The 14045-nt window shown below is 59.0% G+C and overlaps 3 protein-coding genes across 6 annotated transcripts in view; all 3 read right to left on the reverse strand.

Annotated features, from left to right (window-relative positions):
• Positions 1-8064, reverse strand: part of LOC111144016 (6-phosphofructo-2-kinase/fructose-2,6-biphosphatase 4) — a 32669-nt gene extending 24605 nt beyond the window's left edge. For 3 of the 4 annotated variants that reach the window (XM_022498079.1, XM_022498081.1, XM_022498078.1), the window contains exon 1: positions 4265-4361. In XM_022498079.1, the coding sequence (XP_022353787.1) occupies positions 4265-4361 (97 nt within the window). Of the gene's footprint in view, positions 1-4264; positions 4362-8000 lie in introns of those variants that run through there. The other variant, XM_022498080.1, reaches the window with a different exon arrangement.
• A 1552-nt stretch (positions 8065-9616) lies between these two features.
• Positions 9617-9942, reverse strand: LOC111143764 (urocortin 2). The gene is given in 2 exon segments (XM_022497608.1): positions 9617-9876; positions 9879-9942. Coding segments are annotated over 2 exon segments (324 nt in total).
• Positions 9943-11145: 1203 nt separating this feature from the next.
• Positions 11146-14045, reverse strand: part of LOC111144059 (collagen type VII alpha 1 chain) — a 31289-nt gene continuing 28389 nt past the window's right edge. The window contains exons 109-118 of the mRNA XM_022498146.1: positions 13920-13982; positions 13699-13815; positions 13526-13603; positions 13375-13428; positions 13160-13208; positions 12585-12617; positions 12357-12443; positions 12100-12189; positions 11796-11993; positions 11146-11464 (exon numbers count right to left, since the gene is read on the reverse strand). Of these exons, the coding sequence (XP_022353854.1) occupies positions 11448-11464; positions 11796-11993; positions 12100-12189; positions 12357-12443; positions 12585-12617; positions 13160-13208; positions 13375-13428; positions 13526-13603; positions 13699-13815; positions 13920-13982 (786 nt within the window). The 3' untranslated portion in view covers positions 11146-11447. The remainder of the gene's footprint in view (positions 11465-11795; positions 11994-12099; positions 12190-12356; positions 12444-12584; positions 12618-13159; positions 13209-13374; positions 13429-13525; positions 13604-13698; positions 13816-13919; positions 13983-14045) is intronic.

The following is a 14045-nucleotide window of genomic DNA, read 5'->3' on the forward strand; positions in this document are numbered from 1 at the left end:
TGCCACGGGGCTGAGACCAGAGACCCAGACCAATGTCCACAAGGACTGTCCCTTGCACAGCCCACCCGCCACCATCCCATGTGCCACCAGGTCAGTGCGCCCCCCCCGGGAGAAGCTGCCGAGGCCAGAGGCGGGGACGGGTCTGGACACAGCATCCCCAAACCCTGGCCCACTGGGACAGACACCAGGGCAGCAGAACTACCAGCCTCACGTGATCCGGCTCGGCTTTCAGTGTGGCCTCACCATAGAAACCTTAGAAAGCTTCCCTTTCACTGTCCCCAGCACCTAGGCCATGTGAAACCACAGCAGACAGACAGGTGGCCCATGTGGGGACCTGTCACTGTCCCTCTTTTGCCCCCAGGGCTCTGCAAATGCCGTCTCCTGGCAGCCCTTCTTGGGCAGCTTGCTGGGCCCTACCCCTCACTGGAGTTGGAGCACAGAGGCCCCAGGGGCAGCCCCGTTTGGGGCTCAGGAGTCAGGTCTGGGTTCCCATCTGGACTCTTGACAACGACTGGTAACTCTGAGCCTTGGTGTCCTCACCTGTCAAATGGGATGAGAATCGCTCAGTGAGGCCCCGCACTATCTCCAGGTAAAAGCCAGAGTGTGTCTAGGAAGCCAGAGCCACCTGCCCCACCCTGAGATGCAGGGGCACCTCGGCATCCACTGTCCTTGGGACCTGGGGGACAGAGGCATCTGTCCGTCTCCAGGCAGGTCCCACAGCGAACCAAAGGGCCCTGCTTGCCAGTGGGGGCTGCAGCGCTCCTGGACTGGACGTGACCTTTGGACAGATGTGACCTAAACCTTAAGTCTCAGGGGAGGGAAGGACAGGATCCCACGGAATACGGGCTGACAGTGAGCAAGCGGGAACTTGCAGAAAAACCTCAGCATTGGCTAAGGTGAGAGAAAAGCAAGTTAAGCAAGGCCCTGCGTCCTGAGGGCCAGCGACACTGGGGCCTGTGCTGATTGCACAACTGCTGGCCAGGGCTTGCAAGCAAGCCAAGGGCAGTGAGTCGGCCGCTAAGCACCGGGTGGCGGGGGGAGCCTGCACACCCAGACTGCTTCCCTCCTTCCCAATGCTCCCTGAAGGGCTCTCCCAAGCCTTCAGGAGTGTGGTTCTACACCCCCTCTTCACATCTCCTATCTTCCCAGAGACAGCCCTGGCTTCCTCCCCCAGTGTGTGGTGACAGGATCCCCTCCCCAGCCCCATGCACGGCCACCTGCAGAAGGCGGGCAGGGCGGTCCACCAGGGCTGGGAGCAAAAGCAATAAATTACCTACCAACACTGTTCCTCAAGATAAGCTCCCAAGGAAATGACCCAAAGAAAGCTCAAAGTACACGTGTATTTGCAATAGCTCTGCTTACAACAGCATAACATAAGCAAGCTAGCAGAAGAGGAATTACAAACCGAGGCCCACAAGAGGGAACACACGACCGGGCCTGAACAGAGAGCATAAGCACCAGGGGAGCTGGGGTTCTGGGCCCCTCGAGAGCCTCGGCACTGGGCAATTAGACAGCAGAACATGAGGCTTATGTGCCCAAGGAGATTTGCAGATATGTCCAATCAACTTACCTCACTGGTTCCTTCTCCTATAAATTTGCTTAGGGCCACAAGAGCCCTAGGAATCAAGGGGCCCGAGACAAGGCTGGTGCTATCCTGTGATAACTTTCTGGTGGACCACCTCAGGGGCTGCCACAAGCCCTAAAGAAGGTTCCAGAACTGCACCTGCTCCTGAGCATGTCTCCTTGGGCCAAGCTGGGGAAGGGAGAAAGCAATCTGGCATGACTGTCTTGTTCAGAGGGGACAGAAAGTCATCTCCCTTGTTGTCCTGTGCCCATTCCAGTCATGTCCTTAGCCAAGAAGTTCTTGCTACCTTATTGCCAATAAAAGCTATCTCAAGTGCCATTCTTTCTGGCATGCTCTGAGTCCTTTCTTCAGCCCCTGCCCCACCTGCCCCCAGTGCTCCTCCAGGGCTGAGCTGAGGGGTCAGTGATGAAGAAAGGTAACAGGTTCCACGCCCTCATGTGAAGCCTGAATTTACCCAAAGGAAAAAGAATTGCTAACGGAGAGTAGGGGTAGAAGAGGCACAGCCAAGCAGTCGCTGGTGCCCTCAGAGGCCAGGGACTAGGCACCCAAAGATAACCCACTGCACAGCACAGACCAGCCATGGGCCTCTACAGCCTCTTCTCTATACAGCCTCTGATCAGGTCAACTTCCACCCATCCCCCACCCGTCCTTGGGGTCTTCCACCAAGTTATAAATTACTACGCAGGGGGTAAAATGCTACATGGCAAAAAAAAAAAAAAAAAAAAAAAAATGCTACATGGCTACATGCACAGGCTCTGGGGACTGTGGGTGCTGCCCAGTCAGGTTCCATGTTCACTCATGGCTTACTCTCCGCTGTGAACTCGGGGACCTTCGCCCGGGACCCAAATCCCCATACAATCTGCAGGTCTCATCTTTGGTTTCTTGGGTGCCTCCTCCTCCAGGAAGCCCTCTTGAGCTAGGCCAGTCCAGAATCTCACCTACTGTAACAGCCTGAGACAGGGCCACACACAAGCCCCTGTGCTCAGGCCAGAGCCATATTTTCACTGCATCCTTGGAGCATGGAGAAACACAGGCCCCTCCCCACTGAGCCTCAGCATCTTTGCCATCTGGAATGGGGGTTGGCTCACAGCTGATGCTTCAGTTCCTGACTCTGAGGTATTGAGAAGCAAAGAAGGGTGGTGATGAAATGACAGCATCACCTGCCACCACTTATCAAGCATCTCCCCTCAAAGAGGCTCACAGCAGCTCCTGAGGGCAGGGATGATGACTGTCTCCATCCCATAGATGAGGAACCCGTGGCCTAGCAAGAGTATCAGCTCCTTGCCCAAGGTCACACAGCTGAGCAACAATGTGGCTCTTCAAAGCCCAGGTTCTGACTTCTTGCCCTTTATATAATAACAGTGGCCACCCCCTCATTAGGACAACACAGACTGGCTAGAAGCACAAGGGCAAGGGGCCTTGGCTTTGGTCCCTCCACAGAAAAGTCTGGAAGGAGGGCTGGCTAGGCACTCACTATTGCCTCTCAGGACCAAGTATTGACTGGAAAGCCATGGCCCCAGGCCTAAGAGCCTGATCATCACCTAAGAATCCTACCAAGACCTAGATCATGGTCAGAGCCATGACCCACCAGAATGCCTGGTCAAAACCACGGCCACCCCCCCTAACAGGACCCGGTGTAGTAAGAGACACACACAGCCCACCCATAGGACTTACATTTTGGTCAAAGCCAAGGCTTCCAGGCTGGCCTCAAAGCCAAACAAGAACAGAGCACTCTCCCCTCCCTTATCATGCCCAAGCAGAGGTCAAGGAGTACAGAGAGACCTTAGCACATCGCACAATCTCCTGATCTCCATTTCTGTTTCTGTACCCAAGTTGGACAAGATGTTCTCTGAGGTCCTTGCCAACTTGTAAATTCATTATAATGTTTGCTACTCCTAAAAAAACAAACAAAAAACCCCTTTGTTTTTCTTGGCAATAAGAGGTTGCAGACTCATCTAAAGACAAGCAGAAAGTCAAGTAAAGTGGATTAGACATCGGGATCCCAGGAAAGGTGAGCCCCTTAACAATCCCACGAATGTCAGCAAGTCTCCTGGACGTTTTCCCCTCTAACTTTACCATTCCCCCACAACCCCGCGGGGTGCACATACCCCATGGACACAAAGACAGGTTTATATGAGACAGTGTTCCCACCTTCTTCATCCTCAACACAACTGCACTTCCCTGAACTTCTTCCCAAAGCTTGGTTTCAGCCCCAGAGGTGGGTAGTTAAGGCCAAGGGGCCACCTTCCTCTCACTGGAGGACTGGCCCACCTTTGGGCCTCTGAAAGTTCTGGGCTCAGAGAGGTCAAGCGATTTCCATAAGGCCAACATAGCTCAGACACCGTCCACGCTCTCTGGCCTGAAGTGAATGGTAGGGGGAGGTTCCGAATCCTCCCCAGGCCTGACTTGGTGGATAGAGACTCGGGTGAGAGAGGGCCGGCGCCTCCTGGAGGTGATGGTAGCCAGACCTAGTCCTTAGCGAGGGGAGACAGGGCCACATATCTGCCTCCGCCCCCTGCTCTGCCACACCTGTGCCCGGCTTTCGACCAGTTCCTGCTCCCCTACCATCAGTCACGGCAGCTTCACCTGTCCCCGGTTCCCCACCTGTTCCTGGCGCAGGCCGCCTGATCCACCCATCCCCGGGCACCACCCTGCCCTTCTCCACGGAGCCCGCCTCACCACGGCGCTGGCAGGCGTGCAGAGCGGGCCGCCCATTGCTGTATGGCATCCAGATCTTCTTCAAGGGGTTCTGGGTCAATTCCCGTGGGGACGCCATACCCTGGACGTGATGAGTCGGACTGCGCGGCTTCCGACCCAGCAGCGGGGCCACCTCGGGCCACTCGAGGCCCCGCCCCTCGGCCCCGCCCCTCCTCGAGCAGCGGAGACGCCGCTCCAACTCCCGGCAGGCCCCGCCCCAGAACGAGTAGGCCCTACCCCAACAGAAGAGAGCCCGGCCTCCGACTACGCATGCCCAATCGCCTACCAGCCGGTTTTGTACCCTGCAGGCCCGCCCTTCACGCGGGGATCGAGGACGCGCATGCCCAGCTCCCCACAGGTTCAAGGCCGGGATGGTGCCGAACCTGCCGGGGATGCAGGAGCCCAGCACGCCCGCCCGGACCGCGCAGACTTGCATCGGCCTCATCCACAGCCTTGCCTTGCACAGCCTTGGCCCCAGGCACCCGGGTTCCGCTGACTGCTACCACTGATCTGGGGCGGGGGTGGGTGGGGGCGGCCAGGAGGGAGGGATCTGCATGCCAAGGAGCTGTCCCTGCTTGACCCGCAGCTCTCAGTTGGTCAGGACCAGTCTGGTGGCCCCTGCCTTATGCCAGTTTCAACCACCGCGCCCCTGAGCCGCCCCTGAGCCGGGCGTCCCGACCCCCTCTAGAGCCCCAGGACTCTTCCTCTCCCACTGGAGTGACTGGCTCAACCACGCCAGAAAATCTTTTACCTCATGGACAGGGACATCTCAAAATTGTTTCCTCTCTTTACCTTGGCCGCTGGGGAACTCAGGCTAAACTCCAGCCCACCCGGAGCACATGAGCAGGACCTTTTAACCAAGCTTTCTGGGGACTCCCTGAGCTCTGGCACTATCTTACTTCTTACAGGATTTCATTTTTACCAATTAAATTGTAAATTATAAATTTGCATATTTTAAAATTAGGAAAATAGAATGTGGATATCATTGACCTGACAATTCTGGTATAGATTAAAATGTGTCAGTGTCTGAGAAATCCATTCTGAAGCACATTAGCGATATCATTTATATTACTTATCTCTCTCCTGTCTCTAAGAATGCAGTGGAAGCAAAGGGCAAGGGAGAGATCCAGAAGTTCAGGAACCCTGGGTCATTCTCCTTTGTCTCCTCAGCCCAGCTTCTCCCAAGTTCTGTACACTTTCTGTCTGGGGGCCTCACTGACCCTGCTCAAACCTGCCCTCTAGCGATGTCCTCCACAAAAGCCCCAGACAGGATCATGGCACCCTCAGGTTCTCTCTGCCCAAAGTGTGTCCAGCCAGGAGCCAGGGCTAGGGGCACGGAGAAGAAGGCTCCAACCAGCGCACCCCAGGTGTGGCACCCCCTCCTTCTGACCTCCCTGCCACACACTTGTCTCCACCCAGCACTTCAGAGCCTGGCAAGGACCCTTCAGATAATTCTAATACAGATGTCTTGCCCTCTTCACAGGAGATGAAGTTTCAGGAGGCAGAAGCCCACCTAGACCCTCCCTGAAACCAGCTCTAGCCCCCTACCCCGGGAGGAATGCCCTGCCCCAGCCAGAGCTGAGCACTTCCTCCTTCATCCTTCCTCTGCTGTGTTCAACGCACCGCAGACCACCCCCCACCCACGAAGAGACAGCTCCGAGCACACCCGTGGGCAGGTCCTGATGAGCAGGACTTGAGACAACCTGCCCACTTTCCTACTTCTCCAAAGCCACTCAGGCTTTGACACAGGCAGCCTTGCTGTCTGTCTCCTAGCTATTGCCAAGGCCATCTTCGGGCCACCTTGACCTCACAGACCTTGTCGCCACCCACCCACGCCCTGTCCAACCCCCGGCACTTATTGCAAAAGCTACATGCTCTACCATCCACAGACAACCAGCACTTCCTCCGGCCCGCCCATTCTCCTCCTCAGCCCTCCTGGGATGTTAGTCAAAGGCTGGAGGTAGGGGATAGCCAGAGCAGGGCAGGATGCCAGGGTCATTTCGAGGAAACTGTCCCCACACCCAGACAGTCTGAGCTGAGCCTCCCAGGAAGAGGGTGGCTCTGTACCTCCACTCTTCCCCAAACAGTCTGACCCTGGGCTGACCCAAACACACCTTCCCAAGTCCCCATATCCAGTGGAAGGCCACAGGTTACCAGCAGGAGAAGCGTGGGGCTCCTCCCCAAGGCCAGAGTCTACCTCTGCTCTAAGAATATTCTTCATCTCCCTGCCCATTTCTCGAGTAGGAAACTGAGGGAGGGGAGAAGGACCCAGGGTTACAGAGCCAGCCCACAGTGCAGGATGGACTCAGATGAACTCCCAGCCCTTCAAAACCTCATCTCCCATATCTTCCATGTCACCACATTTCCCCACCCCTACGCCTGGGCTCTGGTTTATTCCCTCCAGGGCTCTCTTGGCTTTCTGCTTCCCCAGCATCCGTAGATGCCCAATAGAACAGCCAGCCTTTATGGCTTTCCCCTCCTTGGGGCATCCCAAAGTGATGTGGTGGAAAGCGTACTAGGGTGTCAGCAGGCACTGGTGTGTGACGATGGGCTCAGCCTCCCTGCTCCTCCATGAAGTTGTCTGGCCTGCCCGTGGTTAGCTCCAGTGGTGCCCTCTGCAATGACCTCTGGACCTCTCTCCAGTGTCCCTGGCTACAAGCTCTAGGGTGGCTGAAGTCCTAGATCCTCAGTTCTCACTGCTCAAACTCTTCCCCATCCCTATATCTTCTGGTCAGTCCTGGCCAGACTTTGCAGCATAAAGGCCCAGGGGCCTCAGTGAATGCCACACAGACCCACGTGCCCATGCATGGAAGCATGCACACAGAGCCCAACGTGCACGCACACTAACAACCCGTGCACTGACAACCCAGGCCTGCACAGAGACAGGCAGGCTGCAGGGGCCTGCTGCTCTCTACTGCCTCCCTTCCCTTTGATTTCCCTCCTCCTCTCCCCTCTGCTGCCACTGGGAGGTTCAGGGAATTCCCAGGAGCTCCAGCTTCCTCTGGCCACTTCAAGCCAAGGATCATCCCTGGTATCTCCCTGGGCCCAGAGCTCATGGGGGTTGGGGGTGAGGTTCCAATTTGGCAGTATGGAGCCATGCGACTGAGCAGCCTGTGAACCGTGGCCCGCTTGGTCTGACTTGCTGATTCCAGCTTGGCACAGAGCACACAGTAGGTGCCCGGAGTGACTCAGGGCCAGCCGAGGCACACAGTAAGGGCTCAGAGAGGTTCATGACCAGGGCCGAGCACAGAGTGGGTGCTTAGAGCAGTCAGGATCCACACAAGGCACACAGTAGGTGCCCTAGAAATTCTGGTTCAAGGGCTAAAGCCACTTCATATGAAAAATTTCCCAAATGAGCCTCTGGGTCTCCCCAGGATGATGGGTGACCCCTCGGGGGGACATGGACAAACATGACCCCTTGGAGGCCAGCAAAGGGCAGAGCAGGAGGGCCGCAGGCAGCTCCAGCTGGCTGTCCCTCTCTCTGGGCTGGAGGGGGAAGCTATTTATAGTTCCCCCTTGACCCAGCTCCCCCCCCCCACTCCCCTGAAAGGCGACGGTGTTCCCCCTCCTCCTTGCCACTGACAGGCTGATGCCCCCTCAAAGCACCCCTACACCTAGAGAGACCCCCCAACACCCTCGCACCTCTTCCAGCACCACCCCACTGCGCCCTGGTCTTTCCCCCAATCCCCTCCACCCGCTCCCCGCCGCCCATGCCTACCCTGCCTGCTGCTCCCTGACCCGGGGTCCGTCAGGGCGCTGCCTCCCTCCTCGTGTCTGTCCATCCTGCAAGCGAACTGGCCCTGGGCCGCCGCCCCCTGCAGCCTGGAGCCGGGCAGCCCCGCCCTCCGGGCGCGGAGGGAGCCGCGGTGTGCCCCGTGTGGCCCCGCCTTCCCAGCCCCGCCCCCGGCCCGCCCCCCAGGGCCTCACAACTTGAGAGATCAACAGTGCCCCCAGCCCAGGCAGCCGTGCTCCCGCACTGTGTGGCCTCCCTCTACAGCCGGAGCAGTCCTTACTGCCCAGCGTCTGCCCTTGTCTCCAGCCAGAGCTGTCCACACTACCTACAGTTTCTGCCCCATCTGCAGGCAAGCCTGTCCACACCGTTCAGAAGGTCTGTCCCATCTCCAGTCCCACAATGGAGCTGGTGGTGTGAGATTAGAGAAAACCTATTCTTTCCACACCTAGGGGACCAGGTCGGTGAAATGGGGCGGGGGTGGGGAGAGTAGGCAGAGGGGCAGCGTAGCCAGCAGTGACTCAGCCCTTGACTGTCCCTGCCTGGGTGCACACGACCGTGATCCTCATTCATCCCATTCTCCAGGCATGACGTTTATTGAGCTCTTTCCTGCATGCCAGAACCTTCACGTATACCGTCACCAGGTGCTCACGAGAAGCCGCTGGCATCACTCTGCTCTCCAGAGGAGGAAGCTGAGGCTTGGAAAGACGAGCACCTTTGCTCCGTCCGGACAGTTGGATGAGGGAGGTGCAGAGCTGGCCGTCCCAGTGCAGGCTGGAGTCCCAGCAGCCTGAGCCACGTGTGTCCAAGGGCCACGGCTGGGTGTGCAGGCATGTGGGTGGGATAGTGCCTGGCTGTGCGTTGAGCGTGCTTCAGGACAAGCCCCTGTTCCTCACAGCCCCCTCACATGCCCTCACCTTGCCCACACACAGTCACAGTTGTCAGATCCGCAGAGAAGCAGTCATCCATGCACGCATACACCTGCCACAGGGCAAGGCTGCCCCCGCTACAGTCTTCCTGCATTTGGCCACCTGTGCCTGGAGATGCCCCTGACGGCCCCTTCATCTGAGATGGGTGCTGCCTCCGGGAGCAGGAGACATGTGTGTGACCCTCCACTGGCACCTCCCTGTGTGGTGACCTGTGGGGGGCGGGGCAGACCCGCAGTTCTGGTCTCAGGCAGACTGAGATAGGTCTCAGATAACATGTCGGGCCTCTGTGTTGAGGTTCCTAAAAGTGGCACAAGAGTAAGCACACTGAGTGTCCGGATGCTCTTTGACCGTGGGGCACCCAGACATGGCGAGACTCCTCCCAGCACTGACATTCCGCTGTAGTGTCCACACTGTCCAGACATATTGGAAGTCTGCGGGGCTCCAGGCGTGGCAAGACTCCATTTGGCCGCCCCCCAAACTGGCAACCTTCGGGGCTGTCCAGACACACCGTGGCTCTGAGAGACACTCAGCTGTGATATGACACCGCCTGGCAGGGACCCCACAGGGCGGTGGCCGGGTGCCCCATGCCCCAATGTAGTGCCGTCCTGCTCTGCCACCACCTTCCAGGTCTCCTGATCCAGGGTGGCCCCATCATTGTGACCCCCACTCTCCAGCTCAGCGGCGGCCAACCTGGGCCAGGATGCAAGCATTGGTGGCAGCCCGCTCCCTCAAAGCTCTGGCCCGAGCCTGCTCCAGTAAGATCTGCAGGAGGCCAATGGGGACATCCAGTGAGAGGGTGATGCGGGGACCCGGGCGGGGGCCGGGGCTGGGGTGGCCCCAAGCCCTGGAGGGGCCCGCGGTGCTGGCTGAGGTGCTCTCCGAAGTCACGGGGTGGGGAGTGGCCTGGGAAGTGTTCTGGAAGGCTGGCAGAGGGTCGCAGGGACAAGCAGGGCCCTGCCCCACGTCAGGACCATCAGCACCAGCAGAGCCCACCTGGTCATCGTGTGGTCAGGCTGCGAGGAGAAAAGAGGCTCAGGGCAGGAGCTCTGGGCAGCCGTGGCACATGGATGGAGACAGATGGGGAAAGAAGACAGACAGGGAGACCGAGGGAAAGAGACAGAGATTAGAGAGGCCAGGCAAGGAAGGGAGAGAGATGGAAGAGACAGAGATGAAAGGACTAGACAGCCAGAATGAGACAGAAAATCAAGACAGAGCTAGGCAGAGCAGGGGCCGAGGAGACAAAGAGAGCACAGCTAGATCTAGATGTAGAGATAGAGATACTCTTGGGGAGGGGAACCGGAAGAGGGAGAAAGGAGAGGGAGGAAACAAACCAAAATAGAGGGAGACTGGAAGAAAAAGAGGCTGGAACCACCCCAGACACTGACAACATGATAAAAATAGGGATGCAGGGGCCCCTGGGTGGCTCAGTCAGTTAAGACCTTTGGCTCAGGTCATGATCCAGGAGTCCTGGGATCCAGTCCCACGTTGAGCTCCCTGCTCAGCAGGGAGTCTGCTTCTCCCTGACTGCTCCTCCCCCTGCTCGTGCACACATATTCTCTCTCAAATAAACAAATAAAATCTTTTAAAAAAACAGGGATGCAGAGACACAGAGAGAACACAGAAGGGCAAAAGGGGAGCCTGAGTTCTGAGGGAGCTTGCCACAGATCCAGGACAAGGAAGAGCAGGAAGGGGGTCTTCAAGCCAGAGAATCCAAGGCCCCCTCAGGTCCAGAGACCTCCACCAGCCCAAATCCCAGATCCACTCAGCCCCCAAGGCCCTGCCCATCCCACCCAGAGCCACCCCAGTCCTACCAGCAGCAGCCTCCTCCAGGACAAGGTGGGGCCAACGGGGCTGCCCGGGGCTGGGGCCAGGCTGTGCGGTGCTGTGGTCCAGCCCTCTGCCCCCATCACAGCCCATTTATCTCTCTCAGCCCCCTGAGGTAGGAGCTGGGGCATGGCCCCTGGCAAGAAGCAGCCCCCCACCTCTGACTCATCCCTTCCTGGGGGGCCGTGAGGACTTGTCCTCAATCCCCACTTGGTCTACGCCTTTCTGGGGACAAGTTGGGGACTGAGGTCATAGGACAGAGGCCAGGGCCAGACAGAGCGACTGTGCACCCATGCAGGATAGTACTGACCTCCCAGGGCAAACCTGACCCCTGCCACCCCCATCTCCCCAAAGAGTCACAACGGGGGCCTTTTAAAACAGCAGCTTTAATGCCCCCCCCAAAAATCAGCACCATGTCATCACAGGCCTGGGTCAAGGGGCAGGTCAGATGCAGTCACATCCGCTCCCTGCCCACAGCCACCCCCACACTGAGTCATCTGCTGGGGAGGCAGGAGCCACAATGGGGGTTTGTCCACAGGGGGGAAGGCTAGACCCACGGACCAAGTCACTGAAATAACGGACACACTCATGCACGCTCACGTGCACACAGGCCTCTAGCACCAAGGGGAGGGACAGCAGGACTCCTCCAGGGGACGCTGAGTCTCAGCTGGTCATCTAGGCCTCAGCTCCGGGCAGCACCTGGTGGGGGGTGCAGTGTGGCAAGTGGGGAGCTGTCTTCTGCCATCTGGCCTCACCCAGCACGTAGGTCCCAAAGAGGCACTGGGCAAAGGATCGGTGGGGCAGCTAGGGGCACGACAGGAGTGGGGTCTGACCTCACAGAGGGGATCCTCACTCAGGTCCCCTGGAGGAGGGAGCATGGAGAGGGCCCCACAGCGAGGGTTCTCTGTTCAGCTCCTTGGTCTGGGGGTCTGTCCCAGGCCCCCTGTCTGAGGGGGCTCCTGACCCAAGACCCTGACCAGGACCTGATCTGGATGGGCTCAGTGTCCAGGATGGAGGGCTAGGCCCATACCTGTTCCCTGGTTCTGGACCATGCGGGGCGGGCAGCGGCGCTCACAGGCCTCACGGGTCCCGAAACGGTTGGCATTCCCTCCACAGCCGCCATAGACAAAGGGGTGACAAGCCTCTGTGCCACCTGCCGCCGCCCGATGGTACCAGCGCAGGGTGTAGGCTGTACAGGAGCCCTCGTCCAGAGGAAGCAGGCAGGGGTCTAGGGCCAGTGGGGGTCAGGAGGTCAGCAGGGCCGGAGGCCGTCAGAGAGAGACTGGGGTCTGTCTCCTGTCCCCGAACCCTTCCGGGCCCGCCCCCGCTCTCACCGGTGCCGGCCGGAGCAGCTTCTGGGTCCTGGTACTCCTCCACGGAGTACTCAGAGTATTCGTACTCGTCGTCCTCAGGGGGAACCTGACCTGCACAGAGGGTGAGGGGTCCTGGGAGCGAGGCCGCCGCAGGGCCACGTTCAGGCTGCCCAACCCTGGCCCTGGGGGCAGGGCGGCCAGCCCTGGTCTCCCACACATATGCCGTGTCTGCGCTCTGCCCTCCGTGCTGCCCCATGCATGTGTCCAGCTGTCCTCACCTTCCTCCTCCACGTGAGAAACCCGGAGCACGGGCACGGCGTGGAGCTGGGGGCCCGCAGTGTCTGCAGCATAGCTAGGGAGGGGTCCTGGAGCAGGGGGCACAGGGCCTTGGGGTCATAATGATGGCCACCCAGCTAAGCCCCTGCTGAGTGGACCCAGGTGATGGGCACAGGAGGGTCTGGGATGAGCAAAGTTCCAGGAGCAGAAGATACCAGAAAATGACTCACGTGATCCAGATGCGATGAACTGGCCCTGGCAGGCTGGAGAGGGCAGAGAAGGGCAGGGACAGAGATAAGGACAGAGAGCAGGAGACAAAGATAGAACAGCAACAGGGGGAGAGACAGAGGGACACACCCAGCGAGGCAGAGGTGGACAGAGAAGGACCGCAGGAGAGAGGGACAGAGAGACCGATGGAGGGAGAGAAAGAATGGGTGGGAAACAGAGAGAGAGGAAGGAGGACAGAGAGAGAGAGAGTCAGAAACCGCGGGGCGTGGAGGAGGTATGGGAGCAGTCAGACAGACGGACGGGAGCAGACAGAGCTTCACTCTCTGACGCCCAGCGGGCTGCTCCCACCTCCACCCTCTATGCACCGCCACACCGGGCTGCTAGGGACCCTATGGGAAAGTCCTGTCGGCATATCTGTCCGGAAGCACAGGCGTCCTTCCGCCTTTCTATCCATTTCTGTCCATCTCCTTGACTGCGCCAGCCCCCTAAGTTCTGGGGACCCTGCCTGCCCCAGTCTAGGGGAGCTGGGATGGAGTAGGAATGGGACCCAGGAGGCTCTGGGCTGGGCCGCACTCACCGCAATGCTGACTCATCTCCTGACGCACCAAGCCTCGGATGTCACCCTCCTGGGAGCACAAGACCACAGGGGATCATGAGGCACCCATGGATCACGGGAGAGACAGGAGGCCCATGATCCAGGGAGCATGGAGAGACAGCCCTGAGTCAGAGGCCCAGGCCCAGGAGGTCCTGGGTGCAGGAGGTGGGGCCCAGCCCACCCAGGCCTACACTTACCGTCAACGCGGCTTCTCCCTTCTCCCCGCGGGGGCCGGGGGACCCTGGCCGCCCCTATGCACAATGGATGGGACCTGGCTGTGACCTCCGATCTTAAGGACACCAGAGGTCACTCTGGTCTCCGGCCCTATGCCCAGGAATCCCCACTCACCTGCTCTCCTCTCTCTCCAGGGGTCCCAGGGGCTCCAGGGGCACCCACCACTCTCTCTCCAGGGGGGCCTCGCTCACCCTATCAGACGCAAGGACCAAGAGACCAGTCAGAGACAGCAGAAGTCAGAAGTTGGGGAGGTTCAGGGGTCAGGAGTCAGACTCAGAGCTCTTTACCTTCTGGCCCTGAAGTCCTTCAGGGCCTTTGGGACCAACACTGCCGGGTGGCCCAGGAGGACCACTAGAGCCATCACTGCCCCGAGGACCTGGGAAGCCCCCAGTTCCTGGGGGCCCCTGTGGAGAGACAGGTCAGAGTCAGTGATCAAAGCCCCCAAAGATGGAAGCACTTCCAGAAAGTACAGTCTCCTTGGCTTACCATGACCTTGGTCTTAACTTACCCGCTCCCCTTTCTCGCCCTGGTCACCCTTGGGTCCCAGCTGCCCATCAAAGCCTCGATCACCCTGGGGATGGAAAGAAGCATGAGAGACCATCTGCCTTGACCTCCTCAGCTCAACAACCGCAAG

This window comes from Enhydra lutris, unplaced genomic scaffold (genome assembly GCF_002288905.1).
Source record: "Enhydra lutris kenyoni isolate GAN:26980312 unplaced genomic scaffold, ASM228890v2 scaffoldscaffold10, whole genome shotgun sequence".
Taxonomy (NCBI): Eukaryota; Metazoa; Chordata; class Mammalia; order Carnivora; family Mustelidae; genus Enhydra; species Enhydra lutris.